At 42.4% G+C, this 20523-nt stretch overlaps 1 protein-coding gene across 1 annotated transcript in view; it reads right to left on the minus strand.

Moving 5' to 3' along the window:
* Positions 1-7465: 7465 nt before the first annotated feature.
* DCP1A (decapping mRNA 1A) overlaps positions 7466-20523 on the minus strand; it is a 68160-nt gene continuing 55102 nt past the window's right edge. Inside the window, exons 7-10 of the mRNA XM_040407767.1 lie at positions 18593-19270; positions 16408-16473; positions 12178-12393; positions 7466-9828 (exon numbers count right to left, since the gene is read on the minus strand). Coding sequence (XP_040263701.1) covers positions 9748-9828; positions 12178-12393; positions 16408-16473; positions 18593-19270 — 1041 coding nt within the window. The 3' untranslated portion in view covers positions 7466-9747. The remainder of the gene's footprint in view (positions 9829-12177; positions 12394-16407; positions 16474-18592; positions 19271-20523) is intronic.

Raw genomic sequence — 20523 nt, forward strand, 5'->3', positions numbered from 1 at the left:
TAACTTTTACCCAAACCATTTTTTTTTTTACCCAAACATTTTTTTTTTTATCAAAGACATGTAGAACAATAAATTTTGAGCAAAATTTATATATGGATCTTGTTTTTTTTGCAAAATTTTACAACTGAAAGTGAAAAATGTCATTTTTTTGCAAAAAAATCGTTAAATTTCGATGCATAACAAAAAAAGTAAAAATGTCAGCAGCAATGAAATACCACCAAATGAAAGCTCTATTAGTGAGAAGAAAAGCAGGTAAAATTCATTTGGGTGGTAAGTTGCATGACCGAGCAATAAATGGTGAAAGTAGTGTAGGTCAGAAGTGTAAAAAGTGGCCTGGTCTTTCAGGGTGTTTAAGCCATGGGGGCTGAGGTGGTTAAGGACCAGGCCATTTTTTTGCATATCTGACATGCGTCACTTTATGTGGTGATAACTATAAAACGCTTTTACTTATCCAGGCCATTTTTTTTGCATATCTGACATGCTGATAACTATAAAACGCTTTTACTTATCCAGGCCATTCAGAGATTGTTTTCTCGTCACATATTGTACTTCATGACACTGGTAAATTTGAATCAAAATATTTCATTTTTTTTATTTTTATAAACAAAAAAATACCAAATTTACCTAAAATTTTGAAAAATTCTCAATTTTCTAAATTTTAATTTCTCTGCTTTTAAAACAGATAGTGATACCTCCTAAAATAGTTATTACTTTACATTTCCCATATGTCTACTTCATGTTTGGATCATTTTGTAAATGACTATTTTTTTTGGGACGTTAGAAGTTTAGAAGCAAATCCTAAAATAAACAACATTTTACATAATAGAAACCATAGAAATCGCAAATGGCCACATTTTAGAAACTACACCCCTCAAGGTATTCAAAACTGATTTTTACAAACTTTGTTAACCATTTAGGTGTTGCACAAAAATTAAAGGAAAATGGAGATGAAATTTCAGTATATCACTTTTTTGGCAGATTTTCCATTGAAATCCATTTTTCCAGTAACAAAGCAAGGGTTAACAGCCAAACAAAACTCAATATTTATTACCCTGATTCTGTAGACATAAACTGCTGTACGGGCACACGGCAGAAGGAAAGGAACGCCATGTGGTTTTTGGAAAGCAGATTTCACTTGGATAGGTGTTTTAGATTTTAAGTTGCAATGTCACATTTGAAGACACCCTGATGCACCCCTAGAGTAGAAACTCCCAAAAAGTTACCCAATTTACTACGGAATCAGGTGGCAGGTACTATTTTAGGGTACATATGATTTGTTTTGGCACAGTTTTTAGTTTTTGCTTTTTACAATGTTCATGTAACAGGTTAGATTGTGTGCTATTTTTATAGAGAAGGTTGTTACGGACGCGACAATAACCATATAGTCATATTTGGTTGTTTGTTTCAGTTTTACATAATAAAGCATTTTTGAAAAAAAAAATGATTTTTTAGCATCTCCATATTCTGAAAGCCATAGTTTTTTTATTTTTTGGGCGACTGTCTTATGTAGGGGCTCATCTTTTTCGGTATGAGATGACTGTTTTATTGATACTATTTTAGGGTGCATATGACTTTTTGATCGCTTGGTATAAGGCCCCTTTCACACGGGCGTTGCGGATTGGGGCCGGATGCGTTCAGGGTGCGTTCAGTGAAACTCGCACCACTTTGCAAGTAAGTTCAGTCAGTTTTGTCTGCGATTACATTCAGTTGTTCAGTTTTTTCCGCGCGGGTGCAATGCGTTTTGATGCGTTTTTCACGCGCATGATAAAAAACTGAAGGTTTACAAACAACATCTCTTAGCAACCATCAGTGAAAAACGCATCGAACCCGCACTTGCTTGCGGATGCAATGCGTTTTTCACTGAAGCCCCATTCACTTCTATGGGGCCAGGGCTGCGTGAAAAACGCAGAATATAGAACATGCTGCGTTTTTCACGCAACGCAGAACTGATGCGTGAAAAAAAAACGCTCATGTACACAGACTCATTGAAATGAATAGGTCAGGATTCAGTGCGGATGCTATGCGTTCACGTCACGCATTGCACCCGCGCGGAAATCTCGCCCGTGTGAAAGGGGCCTTACACTTTTTGTGATATAAGGTGACAAAAAATAGCTTTGAAAGTTATTTTTCTACGGTGTTCAACTAAAGGGTTAGGTCATGTGAAATTTTTATACAGCAGGTTGTTACAGACGCGGCAATACCTAATATGTATACTTTTTAAAATTTATTTAAGTTTTACACAATAAATGCATTTTTGAAACAAAACACATGTTTTAGTGTCTCCATATTCTGAGAGCCATAGCTTTTTTATTATTTTGGCGATTGTCTTAGGTAGGGTATCCTTTTTTGTGGGATTAAATGACGATTTGATTGGTACTATTTTAGGGGGCATGACTTTTTGATCACTTGGTATTACACTTTTTGTGATGTAAGGTGACAAAAAATTGCCTTTTTGACAGTTTTTATTTCATTTATTTATTGTGTTCATCTGAGGGGTTAGATCATGTGATATTTTAATAGACCTGATTGTTATGGAAACGGCGATACCTAATATGTCTACCGTATTTTTCGCCCTATAAGACGCACTGGCCCATAAGACACACCTAGATTTTAAAGGACAGTAAGAAAAAAATATTTTTCATTACACCTCAGGTCAGACCATCAATCAGACCTCAGCTGACAGCCCCAATCAGACCCCCAATGTTAATAAGACCCCAAATCAGACCTCAGCTCAGACCCCAATGTAAATGATCCCCAATCAGATCCCTGATAAGAGACCCATGCCTCTCATCAGCCACTATGCCTCTCAGCCCCCATTATGCTACTCAGCCCCTATTATCAGCCATTATGCCTCTCATCCCCCATTATGCCTCCAGCAGCCTCATGTTTTATAAAATAAAAAAACAAACACTTACTGTACCTCTCCTGCTCCCTGCCGCTCCTCACCTACATCACGATCCTCTTCCTCCTGCTGTCGGCTGTGCTGTGAACTGGCGCACACAGCTTGAGGTCACAGAGCGCCCTCATGCTGTGCGCAGCCTTCACAGCCGACAGCCGAGGACCAGGAAGCGCTGAGTACAGAGCCTTCACCACTTCCTGGTCCTCCGGTACTAATGAGCGCTTCCATAATGGAAGCGCTCATTAGTATTTGACTTCTGCGTCTTATGGGGTGAAAAATACGGTACTTTTTTTTTGTTTTCACTTTTAACACAATAAAAGTATTTTTGAAACAAAAAAAAATCATGTTTTATAGTCTCCAAAGAGAGCCATAGTTTTTTTTTATTTTTTGGGCGATTGTCTTAGGTAGGGGCTTATTTTTTGCGGGATGAGTTGACTGTTTGTTTGGTACTATTTTGGGGGGGCATACGTCTTTTTTATCTCTTGGTGTTGCACTTTTTGTGATGTAAGGTGACAAAAAAATTGTTGCTTTAGCACAGTTTATTTTATTGTTTCTACGGGGTTTAGGCGATGGGGTGGATCACGTGATATTTTTATAGAGCCGGTCGTTACGGACGCGGCAATACCCAATATGTCTGTTTTTTTGGGGGGAATTTTCTATATATATATATATATTTATTTATTTTTATTATAAAAAACACTTTTTTTTTGCTCCACTATGGGACTTCAACTTCTGGGGTCTGATCCCCTCTGCAATGCATTACAATACAATGTGTATTGTGATGCATTGACGGTCAGCTTTTATGCTGACAGCGTGCCTGTGAGACCCTCACCGATATTGGCGTATGCAGCAGGGACTCGGCTGTCAGTGACTGCCGGGTCCGTGGTGCTGATCAGGCGGGCACAGCTCCTGCCCCTGCCCAATCAGCCTTAAGGGGTTAAGACATGCAACAATACTAAGCAAAAAAACAAGAAAAATCCTGTACTGAAAACCAAGCTATAAGAGCAGAAAAAGAGGCTATTAAAGGGCTTTTCCAAGACTTTATTACCAATGATCTATTCTTAGGACATTAATATTAAAAGGGTTGTCTCTCACGTCAGCAAATAGCATTTATCATGTAAAAAAGTTAATACAAGGCACTTACTATTGTATTGTGATTGTCCATATTGCCTCCTCTGCTGGTTTGATTCATATTTATATTGCATTATACACTTCTCATTTCCATGGTTATGACCACCCTGTAATCCAGCAGTGGTGGTCGTACTTTCACACTATAGAAGAAAGCACCAGCCTATGCGCTTATACCAGAGAGTTTTGAGCTTTTTCCTAGAGTATCCAAGCACGGCCACCGGTGATAGATTGCAGAATGGTCTGTAAAAAATGGAATCTAGCCAGCAAAGGAAGCAATATGGACATTTACAATACATTAGTAAGGGCCTTGTATTAACTCTCTACATGATAAATGCCATTTGCTGAGACAAACCCATTAAATAAGGAAACCTGTTAGGCTACTTTCACACTAGCGTTCAGAGCGGGTCCGTCTGATGTCTGCTCAGACGGATCCGCTCCTATAATGCAGACGTTTGTATCCGTTCAGAACGGATCCGTCTGCATTATAGTTTGAAAAAAATTCTAAGTGTGAAAGTTGTTCAGACGGATCCGTCCAGACTTTACATTGAAAGTCAATGGGGGACGGATCCGTTTGAAGATTGAGCCATATGGTGTCATCTTCAAGCGGATCCGTCCCCATTGACTTACATTGTAAGTCTGGACGGATCCGCTTGCCTCCGCACGGCCAGACGGACACCCGAACGCTGCAAGCAGCGTTCAGGTGTCCGCTCGCTGAGCGGAGGCTGAACGCTGGCAGACTGATGCATTCTCAGCGGATCCGCGTGCACTGAGAATGCATTAGGGCTGGACGGCTGCATTCGGGGCCGCTTGTGAGCCCCTTCAAATGGAGCTCACGAGCGGACACCTGAACACAGGTGTGAAAGTAGCCTTAAAGGGGTTATGCCATGATAGATGTAAAAAATGAAAATCGGACAAAAAAAAAACAAAAACGGAACACATAGGGAAATGCATCCATATGTCTTCCGTATCCATTCTGTTTTTGCGGAACCATCTATTGAAAGTGTTATGCCCAGCCCAATTTTTTCTATGTAATTACTGCATATGCCATACGGAAAAACGGAACAGAAATGGAAACAAAAAACGGAACAACGGATCTGTGAAAAACGGACCGCCAAACACTGAAAAAGCCATACGGTCGTGTGAAAGAGGCCTTAAACTGAGCGCATGCGACCACTTCAGTGAGGTGGACACGAAATAAGGAAAAGAACAAACTGCATGGGGATACAGATACATTTTATTGAATAACTCAGGGTCTGCACTCAATTTTTCATTACATGCAACTACAAAAGTATTCAGAGCCAGGGTCTGATCTGAAAAACGTAGAATATTTTTCATAGCACAACCCTTTTAAACGCAAAATATTTAACTCAGTTACTACAGATCCCAAAGCAAAAACTGACTGTTCTACATTAGACAAGGGTGAAGAGGCTGAAGTCTGATCCAGTTCCACATAAATAATCCAATATAGGGTTGCACCAGGTATCGAATTACCGATACCCAATAGATACTTTTGTACCGCTATCGATTCTATACCGGGATTTGCCCTTTACCAATACTAGGCTGCGCAGCATTGCTGAGAAAAGTGATATTTTAATATATGCAAATGAGCCTCTAGGAGCAATAGGGGCGTTGCCATTACACCTAGAGGCTCTGCTCTCTCTGCAACTGCTGCTCCCTCTACACTTTGATCGACAGGGTCGGGCAGTGTAAATGTGTTCACGCTTGGCCCAGACTTCTCCTGAAGTTAAAGTCCAGAGGACGCAGAGTTGCAGAGAGAGCAGAGGCTCTAGGTGTAATGGTAACGCCCCCGTTGCTCCTAGAGGCTAATTTGCATATATTAAATCATCATTTTTCTCAGCAATGCGGACACATATGAACATGGGACCAACACAGACGCCTTCAGCTGCCAAGCGCACATGTAACAGGTCAGCCAGTGTCATAGGGACAAATCTGCTGACAGATGCCCTTTAAATGGGTACTCAAATGATAAAAAGTGAAGGTGCTGATTTAGCGCTGTGGCCCTTTCATTCTCAGGAACAGTGGGGGCCACCAAGGTCAGACCCCCTCTGATCATAAAGCCAGGTCAGCCAGTTTCATAGGTACAAATCGGCTGACAGATGCCCATTAAATGCACTGCATTACTTATACCAAGTCCCATTTTAATAGAGACTACATACACAAAAGCCGACACATGGTGTCCACATAATCTAAAACCAAACCATTACTCTTTTTTTTTTCACTACAAATTAATACATTTTTATTAAACAACCAAAACATTTTTACAACAAAATTGATGTCACACAGTCGAAAACTGCAAATGACCCATACGAACTAGTAAATCCCTATTAAAAGACCACTTACGGTACTATCCATATATCCTGCTTAGAGTACTTTGGTGTATCAGCTACCCCCTTTTCATAATGCATATTTTGTTTAATTAGATTGAACAGGACAGTAGAAGAGAACACTAAACATGGAAAATGCAATTCTTCCCATTAGTCTCCTCCTATCTTTTGGTATTACTTTGCCTCAGATTACAATTAAAACTTAGAAACAGAAAACTTCCCAGTGTCTCAATGGATCAGCCATGTTTCCCCTCCTCCTCCCCCTGTCCTGTGTCTGTATGACAACTGGTTGGAGCAGAAGCCTCCCCCCTCCGCCCTGTCTACAGTACGACAAGCCGTGCCCCTTTGACTGACGACAGCGATTGCAACTATATTTCTAGTTTAGTTTTACCGTTCACTTCTAGATTTCGTGTTCCCTCGGTACAGCAGCCGTGCACGTCACATAGTGTCTAATAGTAGAGATCATACTACTTAGAAAGGCAGATTACAGAGCACACAACATAAATAAGAATAAGTGCTAACGTATACAGTCATTTAAAAGGGTTTTCTGAGATTTTAATACTAATCGGTGGGGGCTGACACCTGGGACCCCCCGACGATCACCTGTTTAAGACAGTGTCAGCGCTTCTGTGAGCGCCGCAGCCTTCTCGCAGCTTACCAACCATAGCGTTGTACATTTTAGGCCAGGTCTACATGACGAAATTTGTCGCGCGACATTTTGTTGCACCAATGTCGCACGACAATTTTTATAATGGCAGTCTATGGTGTCGCACTGCAACATGCGACAGTCGCAAAAAATCCCTTCAAGATGGATTTTTCTGCGACTGTCGCGTCGCAGTTGCAGCATTTCGCATGTTGCAGTGCGACGCCATAGACTGCCATTATAAAAATTATCGCGCGACATTGGTGTAACAAAATGTTGCACTGTAGTTGTGCCCTATCTGTCATCGTGTAGACCTAGCCTTATAGCTAGGTCTACAGCCCGATTCACTTCTATGGGCCAGAGCTGCTCCTAGGTCACGTGACTGATGAACGTGACGTCACTGGCCTAGGAAAAAGCGGAGATAAGGCCACGGTGCTCACAGGAGTGCCCCTGCCTTCTCAAACAGCTGATCGGCGCAGGTCCCGGGTGTCGGACCCCCACTGATCACCTATCCAGAAGATTGGTCATCAGTATTAAAGTCTTGGAAAAAAACCTTTAATTAAAAGGTGACAGAAGAGAAGTATGCGCTTTTTGAAGGCACATGCACAGCTACAACCTGTAGACATGGAGAAATATGGCATTTACATCCTTTTCTAATGACTTACAAAATATTCTGAATATCTGTATATAAATGCTTTTGTTCAAAAGATCCATTTTCTTATATCAGTAGCATAAATCTCCGTAATACTTAGTAATTAGCTGAGTCTCTAGTAGCATAAACAATGGGGGGGAAATAATGAAACCTCAAATTACTGTGGTAGAAAAATCTGATTAATAGTGCAGGTCGAGAATGTACGGTAAATCCTGCTGCCAAATGTCTTAACTCCTTATCTGCTGCCAGGAAAGAATCGATGCTGCTCAGACAGGTTACACAACCTTTTATAATAAGGTTGTCGGGAAGCATGGCCCTAGCAATCAGTTTGTCTGATATCACTCAAGTATTCAGCTCACTTTGCGAAGGCTACTTTCACACTCGCAGGGTTCAGCAAAAACGCTTCCGTTTGTAATAATACAATGGACAGCATCCGTTGTGAACTAAAATGGCCATGACGGATCAGTCATTAAAACCCTTGTAAGTCAATGGGAGACGGAGACCCGTTTTCTATTGTGTCCGAGAAAACAGATCCGCACCATTGAATTGCATTGTGCGTCATGCCGGATTGGTTTTGTTCCGCATCCCATGACAGAAAGAAAACTGCAGCTTGCGGCGGTTTTCTGTACGGTAGGGAACACAACCAAATGGAACGGAATGCATTTTGGAGCACTCCGTTCTGTTCAGTTCACTTTTGTCCCCATTGACAATGAATGGGGACAAAAACGCAATCACGGATCTCAAATAACGGAAAAGTTAAACGCAAGTGTGAAAGTAGCCTAAGCATTAAGAGTGGGTAAAAAAAAAGGTCAGGGCTGTGCTCAAAACACATTCATCTTTTCTTAGAACTTTATTAATCAGATTTTTCTAAAAAATAAAAACTATATATTAAAATGTGGAGACGCGGTTGAATCCTTGATCTTGCTTACTACACCAACATAGTTATATGGTGTTCTAAAGGGGTTCTCCGACATGACACACATATCAGCTATCCACAGGATAGGTAATAAATGACTGATTGTTTTAAGGACACTGGAGTCCTTTTAGAAATTAAGAAGTAGTAAGAATGATCATCCACATTCTGATGGCCCTCCAGACATTAGGTGGACTGCCGGTCGTGCAGTAGGACAACCCCTTTGATAAGAGATTAGATAAATGAAAAACAATACTGTTAAAGCACCATTTGCAATAAGATTGTATTGAGAAACCCATTGGATCAGTCTCGTACATCATTTGGATAGGACTTTTTTTTTTTTTTTTTTTTTTACACGAAACCTACCACTTCCAGGACACATCTCTATCACAAGCGTATAATTGCCCATGATCGCCCAGAACTTCATGCTCTCCAAGTCTTACACAGTCCAGCCAGGCCATGCTCTGCTGTTACTTTAGTAAAACGCTGGCTTGCAGTAGGGTGGCCGCCAGGAGAAATGTAAATGGGTTCCTTAATATGCCATTAGCATACCAGGTCCATATAACGACCCTCTCTTGGTTAGACTGCAGGTACATAGACAGGACAATGCCATGGTCGGTGCAGTAACTGGTTACTGCATGGGGAGCATGGGACCTTTGCATCCACCAGTAAATCATGAGCAAAGTGCGCTAGATATAGCAGATTCATCTCAGCAAGGCTAGAATCATTTTAAAAAAAAAATAAAGCATTTAATTTACAGGGACAAAAAGATTACTTTCAGCCAATTATTAAAAGTTTTCAATCTAAAATGACTTGGATTGGGTAAGACAAATAAGGTCTATAATATATAAAAGGAACGACGTAGAATACATTAAGAAAGGATTACATGTGCAAGACTTTGTAAAACCTACAATACTAGTGTCCTGGTACTGTCCGGTACAGCGTTAAGAGCCTTTCTATAGGTAACCCGTAGAAAACATGTTATTCAGATGTGCGTAATCTTCAGTGTAAGATGATGCCCATGAACCCAAGAAGCTGCCCCCTGTAGCCATGAAGAAGTCAATCCTCACACAACACATATACACAATACGTGTTGCTCTGCTACGGGGCGGCTGCGCGTTCTTTTGGTTGCTCCATACATTCATATGTAGAGGACTTCCTTCTTCATAGCTTGACGTTGTCCATATTCTTGGTCACCGCTTGTAAGTAGGCTTCGTGAATCGTTTTAAGGAAGTTGGTGTCATTCTAAAAATTAAGATTACGCACAATATAGTAAGAATGATAATCTCACATTCAGTATAAATTGCGCCTCAAGCTGGCTAAAACATTAGAGAACAGCATTATACTCTATCCCCTACTAAGGCTACATCCACATCTGCGTTCCCGTATTCCGTCAGTCTGTTCCAGCATAGCTGGACACCACTGGGGCCCAACGGATCCTTCATGCAGCGGTATTTTTATTTTTGCGGATCGGATACGGACCCATTCACTTCAATGGGGCCACAAAAGATGTGGACAGCTTACGTCCTTGCCGCGTCCCCGCAAAAAAGATAGAACATGTCCGATTCTTGTCCGCTTTGTGGAGAAGGATAAGACATTTCTATTAAAGGGGTCGTTTCACTTCAGCAAGTGACATTTATTATGTAGATGCAGTTAATACAAGGCACTTACTAATGTATTGCGATTGTCCATGTTGCCTCCTTTGCTGGCTGGAGTCATTTTTCTATCACATTATACACTGCACGTACCCATAATTACGACCACCCTGCAATACACCAGGAGTGGCCGTGCTTGCACACTATAGGAAAAAGCGCAGGCCTCTCTGGTGGCCGGGACTGTGGGATCGCACATAGGCTGGTGTTTTTTCCTATAGTGTGCAAGCACGACCACCGCTGCTGGATTACAGGGTGGTCGTAACCATGGAAACGAGCAGTGTATAATGTGATGGAAAAATTAATCAAGTCAGCAAAGGAGGCAACATGGACAATCACAATACATTGGCAATGCCATTTGCTTTAGTCAGACAACCTCTACATTTTCTCGCAGGACTATGCCCCCCACTACATTAGTAATGGTTTAAATCAGGGGTCATCAACCTCAGGCACACCAGCTGTTGAAAAACTACAACTCCCAGCATGCTCCATTCACATCTATGGGAGTTCTGAGTACTGCCAAGTGTGCATGCTGGGAGTCGTAGTTTTACCAAAGCTGGAGTGTCGGAGGTTGCCGATCCCTCGTCTAAAGGAAATCAATTAAAAACTGTATATTTTAGTACTTATATTTCTCATGAAATAATTCTGGAGCATTTCTTTACTTTGTGTTGTGCCACTCCTCTGTTATTCATCCTGGAAATGATTGAATACACTGACAACTGGGTGTTTCCGTTGCTCAAACTTTGCCAACATGTTAAAACTAGCAACTTTGTGGTCTTGTGCTCACATAATATTTAACGGGAAGAATAGCGCAGCATGCAGCACTAGGTTTTCCCATCAAAATGGAGTGCATTGGGCACCACTGGTGTTCATCATATGACAGATTGGGCTTTCCATTATTTTTCACATCACATTTTTGCTATCCGATACATTGGGGGGAAAAAGGGATACAAAAGCATAGTATACTACGTCTTTCCATCCTGGGGTCCGGTAAAAAATGTATGTATGTATGTATGTATGTATGTATGTATGTATGTATGTATGTATGTAAAAATGGCGGCACTGGCTCCAAAGGAGATTGCGGGTGCACGTCCCAAAAGGGAAAAGACTGGTTTCCCTGATGAATAATACCAGAAAAAAGAGAACGGCACTCCAAAAAGTAAAAGCGGTGAACCCTTTATTCACACCAGTGGTGCAACGTTTCGGCTCTGGTCACGAGCCTTCCTCAAGCTTGAGGAAGGCTCGTGACCAGAGCCGAAACGTTGCACCACTGGTGTGAATAAAGGGTTCACCGCTTTTACTTTTTGGAGTGCCGTTCTCTTTTTTCTGATATATATATATAGCAAAGAAAATCCGCAGCACTCCTTCAAGTAAAAAAATGTGCAATTTATTCACACATGTCAAAACAGACAACGTTTCGGTCCTCTCACAGAACCTTTCTCAAGTCAAGTGACTCACTTGACTTGAGAAAGGTTCTGTGAGAGGACCGAAACGTTGTCTGTTTTGACATGTGTGAATAAATTGCACATTTTTTTACTTGAAGGAGTGCTGCGGATTTTCTTTGCTATTGATTCCGTCCTGCATCGAGGGACTACTGCGGGCACCCATACAACCACAGCTGCTTTTGAAGGAGTGCTGCCTGACTTTTATATAATTATTTTTTTTACAGTGGAACTCTATGGTGACAGACACTGTCCATGCCTGATCCTAATAGGTGGTACCAAAGGTAATGGGCTGATCTTACAGGAGGTTGATGGATAGGTCAGCTAACAGCGATGCAGTGCATAGCCTTTGCATGACTGACCTGCCTCTGCGAGTGCCACACTGTACACAATTGACATTATGCTTCTTTTCTCCCCTGGAGTGTAAAATTTATTTGGACCACATGGATTCCCATTTCGAAAACTTTCAAAGCAAATGTAAACTCTGACCACGGCCTTACCTTTATAAGATGCACCAGGGTTTCCTGAAGCTGAGGACGGCTGAGGGCTAACCCACTACAACAGGATCTCGTCCGATCTACCATGCAGTTAATGTGAGGCGGCGTCACAGCGCGTTCGTCTTGGCCACTGTGCTTTATAGCCGATTGCTGAAATACACTGGGTGACCAGAGGACAGAGGCGCCATCTGTGGTTGTAGGTGTTCCAAACTGGGAAGCCTGAGAAGAACAGAGACAAACCATAGAGATGTAAACAATACGCCGATAACATTCTTTTTTTCATGGTATTTTAGACATTTCTCCTATTTAAAAGGTACACTATATGGAGAAAAGTATTGGGACACGTCTCTAAATCCTTGAATTAAGTTGCCTCATTCATCCCCATTGCCACAGGTGTATAAAATCCAGTCCTCGGTCATGTAGTCTGCTTTTACAAACATTTGTGAAAGAATGGCTCTTTCTAAAAAATTCTCATTGAATTCCAGCTGAATGCAAGCCTTACATCACCAAACACAATGCCAAGCGTCAGATGGAGTTGTGAAAAGCATGCTACCACTGGACTCCGGAGCGGTGTCAACACATCCTGTGGAGTGACTAATCCGGTTTCTCTGGCCATCTGATGGAGGAGTCTGGGTTTGGTGAATGACAGGAGAACGTTACCTGCCGCACTACATTGAGGGAGGGATAATGCTACGGGCTGGTTTTCCAGGGGTCAGGCTAGGCCTCTTTGCTCCAGGGAAGGGAGATCTTAAAGTTTCAGCATTGTAAGACAATTTGGACAACTGTGTGCTTCCAAGTTTGTGGGAATAATTTGAGGAAGGCCCTATTCTGTTCCAGCATGACCGTGCCTCAAGCAAGGTCCATAAGGCACAGTTTGGGGAGTGTAATGGGGTTGAGGTCAGAGCTCTGTGCAGTCAAGTTCTTCCACATCAAACACATTTGGGATGAACTAGAATGGAGATTGTGAGCCAGGTCCTCTCCATCATATGTGTCTGACCTCACACATAATGTTCTGGATGAGCGGAGCGAAAATTCCCCCCGACACCCTCCAAAAACTTGTAGAAAGCCTTTCAAGAAAAGCAAAGGGGAGACCAAATCCATATTAATGGCCTATCGATTCAGAATGGGATGTCACAAAAGCTCCAGCAGGTTTATTGTGTTGGTGTCCCAATACTTTTGTGCATATAGCATATATAAGGTCAGGATCTGGTAACTTATGCACGTCAAGGCTCCCAGTCCTCTGAACAATCAGACAATCAAATAAATGAGTGCAGACAAAAGGAAGCTTCAGTCAGCAGGGGCAGGCGTTACAATATAGGTCCAGAAAAAAATGCAAGCAGAGCGCCGTACATTGTATAGTGGCTGTGTTTGGTATTGCAGCTCAGCCACATTCACGTGGGTGGCAATGAGGTGCACAAAGGCCATGTGACCGATGGAGGCGACATGCCTAGGAAGAGGCCTACATGCTCCCCGGAGAGCTGTGACCTCTTCAAACAGCTGATATTGATGACCTTTCCTGTGGATAAGTCATCAATATTTAAATCCCTGAAAAAACCTTAAAGGGGTTTTCCGGGAATTAAGAAAATGAAAATACTTAAATATTACTTCATTATCAATATATTACCAAATACCTTTCATTAGTTATAATGGCTCGTTTTGGCCAGGGAGCAATCATTAGGAGAAATAAAATGGCCGCCATCCTATTACTACACACAAAACCTGTCTTAATTACACAGGAGGACAAGTTAAAGAGCTGCGCCATCTTGCTCTCTTACTAGTCAGGGATTGTGATCCTGAAAAGAGTTTTTATATTATCTTCAGATGAATCTCTGTAGGAATGGAGTTCATGAGGAGACATGAAGTAGAGAGAGGAGGAAGGGATATAGCTGATGAACAGCAGCACTTGTATGTACGGCAGTCTCCATTACCACAGTCTGTCCTGTCCATCCTCTCTGTACTTCATGTCTCCTCATGAACTCCATTCCTACAGAGATTCAGCTGAAGATCTTATCAGCTGTATTCAGGATCATAATCCCTGACAAGTAGAGCAGAGAGAAGGATGAGGCAGATCTTCTTATGTCAATGTTGTGAAGTAACTTGTCATCCTCTGCGATTAGGTTTTGTGTATGCTAATAGGACGGCGGCCATTTTATTTCTCGTAATGATTGCTCCCCAGACAAAACGAGCCATTATATTATAACTAATGAAAGGTATTTGGGAATATATTTATACTAAAATAATATTTAAGTATTTTCATTTTCTTAATTCCTAGAGAACCTCCTTAAGGCCACCTGCACGTTTTTTTCTGCGCGGATTGCCCTGCGGAAAAAAAAAAAACCACAGCGTAGTACAGTACCAGCAAAGTATATGAGATTACACAAATGTCATGTACACTTTGTGGATTGTTTCTGTGCAGAAATGGACCTATAGTGCGGATTTCTAAAACCGCAACATGTCAATTACATTTGCGGTTTCAAACACGGATTTCACCCTTTTCCAATGAAGCGTAAGATCGGCAAAAATCACATTTAACCCGCTATTAGAAATTGCGGATATTGGTGCGGATATGTTGCAGAAACACACATAAATCCACATGGAAGGACGTGCAGATCTTATGTGTGATCATCCGCATCATGTGCTGGAAAGTCTTAAAAGCTACGAACACCTTGGGAGGCTATTTTTTTTTATTACTGCATTTTACTAATTTTGGGCTAAAAATATATTTTTTTCTATTGGCCTTTATTAAAGATTTTCAACAATTTCAGTGCTTCTGCAAACCATCTTTCTGTTTCATAGACTTGGTCAGGCAGCTGCTCTGATGTTGTGTAGATATGGCCAGCATGGTGGCTCAGTGGTTAAAGGCTATGAACAGCTTTGGATGTAGTTTGATTTAATTATTGCATTTTACTTAACTTGGGCTAAAATCTTTTTTTCAATTGATCTTTATTAAAATTTTCTGTTCTATAGCCCTCACTTTCAGTGTATATGCAGACTACCTTATTTTGTGTTTTGCAGAGGCTCCATCAGGCAGATGCCCTGACAGCACCTTATCTCAACTCCCAACAGCTCATAAACCCTCATTTAAGTCATATTCTTATCACTTTGAGAAGAATTTAGCCATGAGTGTTTTTGAGCTGTCAGGAGTTCAGAGATCAGGGCTACACACGAGAGCCATCAGTACAGAAAGTGAAGGCTACAAAACAGAAAATGTTGAAAATTTGAAAAAAAAAGACTAAGGCTACTTTCACACCTGCGTCCGGTGCGGATCCGTCTTGTATCTGCACATACTGATCCGCACCGATAATGCAAACGCTTGTATCCATTCATAACGGATCAATTTGCATTATTTATTCAAAAAGTCTAAACGGATCTGTCTTGACTTACATTGAAAGTATATGGGGGACGGATCCGTTTTCAATTGCACCATATTGTGTCAGTGAAAACGGATCCGTCCCCATTGACTTAAATTGTAAGTCAGGACGAATCCGTTTGGCTCCGCATCGTCAGGCGGACATCAAAACGCTGCAAGCTGCGTTTTAGTGTCCGCCTCAAAAGCGGAACGGAGACCAAACTGATGCATTCTGAGCGGATCCTTATCCATTCAGAATGCATTGGGGCTGAACTGATCCGTTTTGGGACGCTTGTGGGAGCCCTGAAACGGATCTCACAAGTGGACCCAGAAACGCCAGTGTGAAAGTAGCCTAACTGAAAAAATGTTTTTGTCCAAAATGAGTAAAAATGCAATGATAAAGAAAAAAAAAAAAAAAGACGTCCAAAGCTGCTCACAGCCTTTTAACCATTGACTCACCATGCAGGCAATCCCTTTATACCATGGAGGTAGCTCTCAGATGTCTTCAGACAAGGATCTCTAAATTGCACAGCCACTTGCACAACTGATGATTTTCAACAGTCTAAATATATAAATGGCTGCAGTGTAAACTATTTGGGAATACATATCTATCCTCAGAACTGGCACAGATCTGGGTACAGCAGAATACAAAAGATATTTTGGGGAAGCGAGCGCTCCAAATAGAAAATCAGCATTCACGAGCACTCTGCTAATATTTCTCTGTGCTCCAGACAATTCTTCTATAGCCGATTAGTCCCAGAAGGCCTCGCGTTCTCTCTTGCTCATTCAATGCCAACATGCAAACTCTGCCAGTGATCTTATAAGACATCTTGGCACCGCTGCCAATGCTCAAACTTTGCTATCACTATAAAGCCAATACTTACTGCTACCGCCTTGGACACACCCAAGGGCTGGGCAAATGTTTCAGGTGCTCTCTTTTCATGCGCATTCTACAGACAAAGAAGTAAAAATAAAATGTGTGTATGCCAAGAGATTAGAGAAGATGAAGAGATTGTGTTGCATAGAGCTGAATCATGCAAGTCGTGCAGGAAATGTTGGCATCAGATGGTGGATCAAATATATATGCCCCAAGAAAACATTACTTCTAAACCAGGTCCCTTGTACGTAGCTGGTCATATACTTGAAGGGGGCTGTGCAGGGAAGGGGTTTATATTGACAACCCATCCTCAGGAATCCGATCAATATCTTATCAGCGGTGGTCCAACACCCGACACCCCACCGATCATGCAAGTGCTACTTCCTCTTCATTACACTGCCCGTCGTCTCAGAAGCACAGTGTAATTGCAAGTACGCGCTCCATTACTTGAATGGAGCGAGTACTTGCAATTACACTACACCGCCGCTGAAAAGTTGACGACATGAAGTGTAATGAGGGTAGGTCATCAATATCAAACCTCTGCATAACCCATTTTATGTGCATGGTGGACCAGGACAGGAACCCCCTGACTCAATGGCGGTTAAAGCTTAGATATGCAAACGTCTATTTCTACCTATGACACTGGCTGACCTGTTACATGTGCACTTGGCAGCTGAAGGCATCTGTGTTGGTCCCATGTTCCTATGTGCCCGCATTGCTGAGAAAAATGATGTTTTAATATATGCAAATGAGCCTCTAGGAGCAATGGGGGCGTTGTCATTACACCTAGAGCCTCTGCTCTCATCATCACACCTGGCCCTGTCAGGGCGCGGCAGTTGCAGAGAGAACTGAGCCTCTAGGCGTAATGGCAATGCCCCTATGGGAACATGGGACCAACACAGATGCCTTCCGCTGCCAAGTGCACATGAAACAGGTCAGCCAGTGTCATAGGTACAAATCTGACAGATGCCCTTTAGGGCTCATGCACATGAGCGTAATGGCTCAGTACCCATGCTACAGAACATAAACAGCAGGTGCACAATATACGGCCACTAGCCGTGTGCGCTCCGTGGTGCTGATTGACTTGAATGGGTCTGAGATCCGCAACATACGACCGAAGATAGTACTTTACCTATTTAGGAGCGGAGGCACGGATTGGAAGCCCATGGGAGCACTACGAAGTGCTTCCGTGGGCTTTCGGGTCCGTGCCTCCACACTGCAAAAGGATAGAACATGTTCAAGTCAATGGGTCCGCAAACGGAGCGCACACGGCCAGTGCCGATGTGGTCCTCAGCACAGGAAATGGATTCCACAAAGATTACAGCCGATCCCCAGTGATTCCAGCAGGTAGCATAATGTGATCAGTTTCTTGCAGTCATCTTTTTAACTTTTAAAAAGGTATTGCCCAAAGCAGAAAACCATTGTAAGGTTGTGCCACAGCATGAGTTACAGCCATGCTGGTTCTTCATTTTGCCCATGATGCATGCCAAAAACACTGGAAAGAAACAGAACTTCATTCTTTGGGCCACAAGTCTCATGCTAAATAGCCATAAAGCAATGACCCGGGGGGGTGGGAGGGGGTCTCTGTACATAAAGGGCATCTGTCAACAGTTTTGTACCTATGACACTGGCTGACCTGTTACATGTGCGCTTGGCAGCTGAAGGCATCTGTGTCGGTCCCATGCTCATATGTGTCCGCATTACTCTTTATTCTCTGGGAGCAACGGGGGCGTTGTCATTACACCTAGAGACTCTGCTCTCTCTGCAGCTGCCGCACCCTCTGCTCTTTGATCAACAGGGCCAGGAATAATAACGTATACAATGCCTGGCCCTGTCAATCATCTCTCGGTAATGCGGGCACATATGAACATGGGACCAACACAGATGCCTTCAGCTGCCAAGCGCACATGTAACAGGTCAGCCAGGGTCATAGGTGCAGATCTGCTGACAGATGCCCTTTATGTGCAGAGACCCCCACCAATAAAGAAAACAAAACAACTGGGGGGTTTCTGGAGATAGGCCAGTGATGTATGATTTTATTACTCCCATTCATTTCAATGGAGACAGATTACACATGTACGGCCTGCTCTTCCACTGAAAGAGGGGCTAAAACCGTGCACTAGGGACTGGTTGTGCTCCTGGCACGTGGTCTCTCGCCTTTTAATGTTTAGGCGCACTGTTTCACACTATACCTGGAGAGGTCCTGATGGCATGCCTTTCACAGAACTGTCTTTGAAACTCTCTGGTGTCGCCAGCTGGTTGGTTGAGCAGGCAAAATTTGGTGCCATTATGCTTTTGTTCATGGTCGGAGGTGGCAACGTGCTGACCTGTGGATTCAGCGTTAGCTTCTGCAGGAGATCTACATTTGGATGAGAGGTGCTGGAAAAGCTGCCGCTTCGGATAGGGGCCAACGGTGGTAGGAAAGGTTGAGTCTGGGGGGCGCTGCCGCCATCTGAAACTGACTGACTCATAAGGGGAGACATTTGCCTGGTGTGTATCAAGCTGGAGTTAAGTGGGGCGGATGTGCTCAGGATTTCAGATGACGGGCCAAGACCGGGGCTTGCACGGCCAGGAAACGTATTCACTTTCTGAGAGTGCAATTGTGTCACAGGCCCTGGAGGAATCACCGCCGGTGCCAGACAGGCTGGGTGACTGAAATCACTAGCGCTGCAGTTAAAGCTTCTCGCTTCTGCCTTCACGATCACCGGCTGTATGGGTTTTGATTGACAGAAGACGTTACATTCTCCTACATCGGGAAGGAAGAGGTCTTTGATTTCCTGTGTAGGGTATGCGGTTGTATGCTGATCTTTCAGTAAGGAGGTTCCAAAAAGTTCTTCCACCGTCAGATGTTTTTGCACAGTGTGGAAAGACTGAAAAATAAAAAATATTAAAACCATTGTACAAACCATTTCCTGGCTAAGCTCCGTTTGGAGCCACTTTAAATTCTACATTAGGGAACTGTGCCTATATCCGGATGCCAGCGCCTGCAGGTCAGAGGCAGACCCGCATGCTTTTAATCTAAGTTATTGCCGAGACCTATTACATTCCATTATAGGGAAATCCTAAAGAAGTTTTGATTAATGATGTATGTGATTAGAAAAGAAAAAACAAAAAAACTTAATAATAATAATAATAATAATAATTTCTTATTTTACCAAAATAGCACCACTGTCATCCATGGGTTGTGACTGGTATTGCAGGTTCCCGCTAGTTACTTGAATATGGTTGAACTGCAATATCGGTCACAGCCTATAGGCAAGAGTGGCGTAATTTTTGGAGGAAAAGGGGTCGATTCTTTTTTTCTTCTTCTAACTTTCATACCTTTTTTTACTTTTCCGTTCACATAGCAGTGTGATGGTTTCTTTTTTTTTTTTTTTTTTTTTGCAGGATATGTTGCATTTTTGAATGGCACCATTTACTTTACCATATCATGTACTGGAAAATGGGTGGGGGGGAGGGATATTTGTGGGTGAAAATAAAAAGGTTGCTTTTGGGTTTTGTTTTTAAGGGGCTCCCTTTATTGGTGCAGGTCAGTATGATTACAGTGATTTATATTGTTTTTCTTATGCTTTACCAAGTTTAAAAATAAAAATGTTTTGCTTTGGGATGCAATATTCTGACACCACATTTCCATCCACAGAGCTATGTGAAGGCTTGTTTTTTCAGGGAAAATTATATATATTTTTTTATGACAACATTTAATTTACCATATCGTGTACTGGAAAATGGGAAACTAATGGGGTGAAACAAAAATGGCAATTATGCCATAGTTTTTTTGGGTTTCATGTTCACTGCATTCACTATGCGCTACCTGTTTCAGGTGACTTTTCAGAAGAAGCCGTTGTGTGTGCACATGAGGACTAACACTACATCTGACCGTTGTATGACTTCTGCTCTGCATTTATCACCAGTTTTCCCTTCTTCAGGATTTGTCAGTTTTCCACAAGTGGTTGGAAAATATTGCTATCATGTCTCCAATACACTGCACACAGAGAGGAGATCCTGCTTTACTATCTCTCTGTAGCTCCCCCTCAGAAGCAGCAGCATGGAGATCATTATTCAGCAGTACTGAGCAGTGTAGTTGTGCATTCAGCTCTGGGGTGAGACTAGGGCTGCATGATAT

This window comes from Bufo bufo, chromosome 9 (genome assembly GCF_905171765.1).
Source record: "Bufo bufo chromosome 9, aBufBuf1.1, whole genome shotgun sequence".
Taxonomy (NCBI): Eukaryota; Metazoa; Chordata; class Amphibia; order Anura; family Bufonidae; genus Bufo; species Bufo bufo.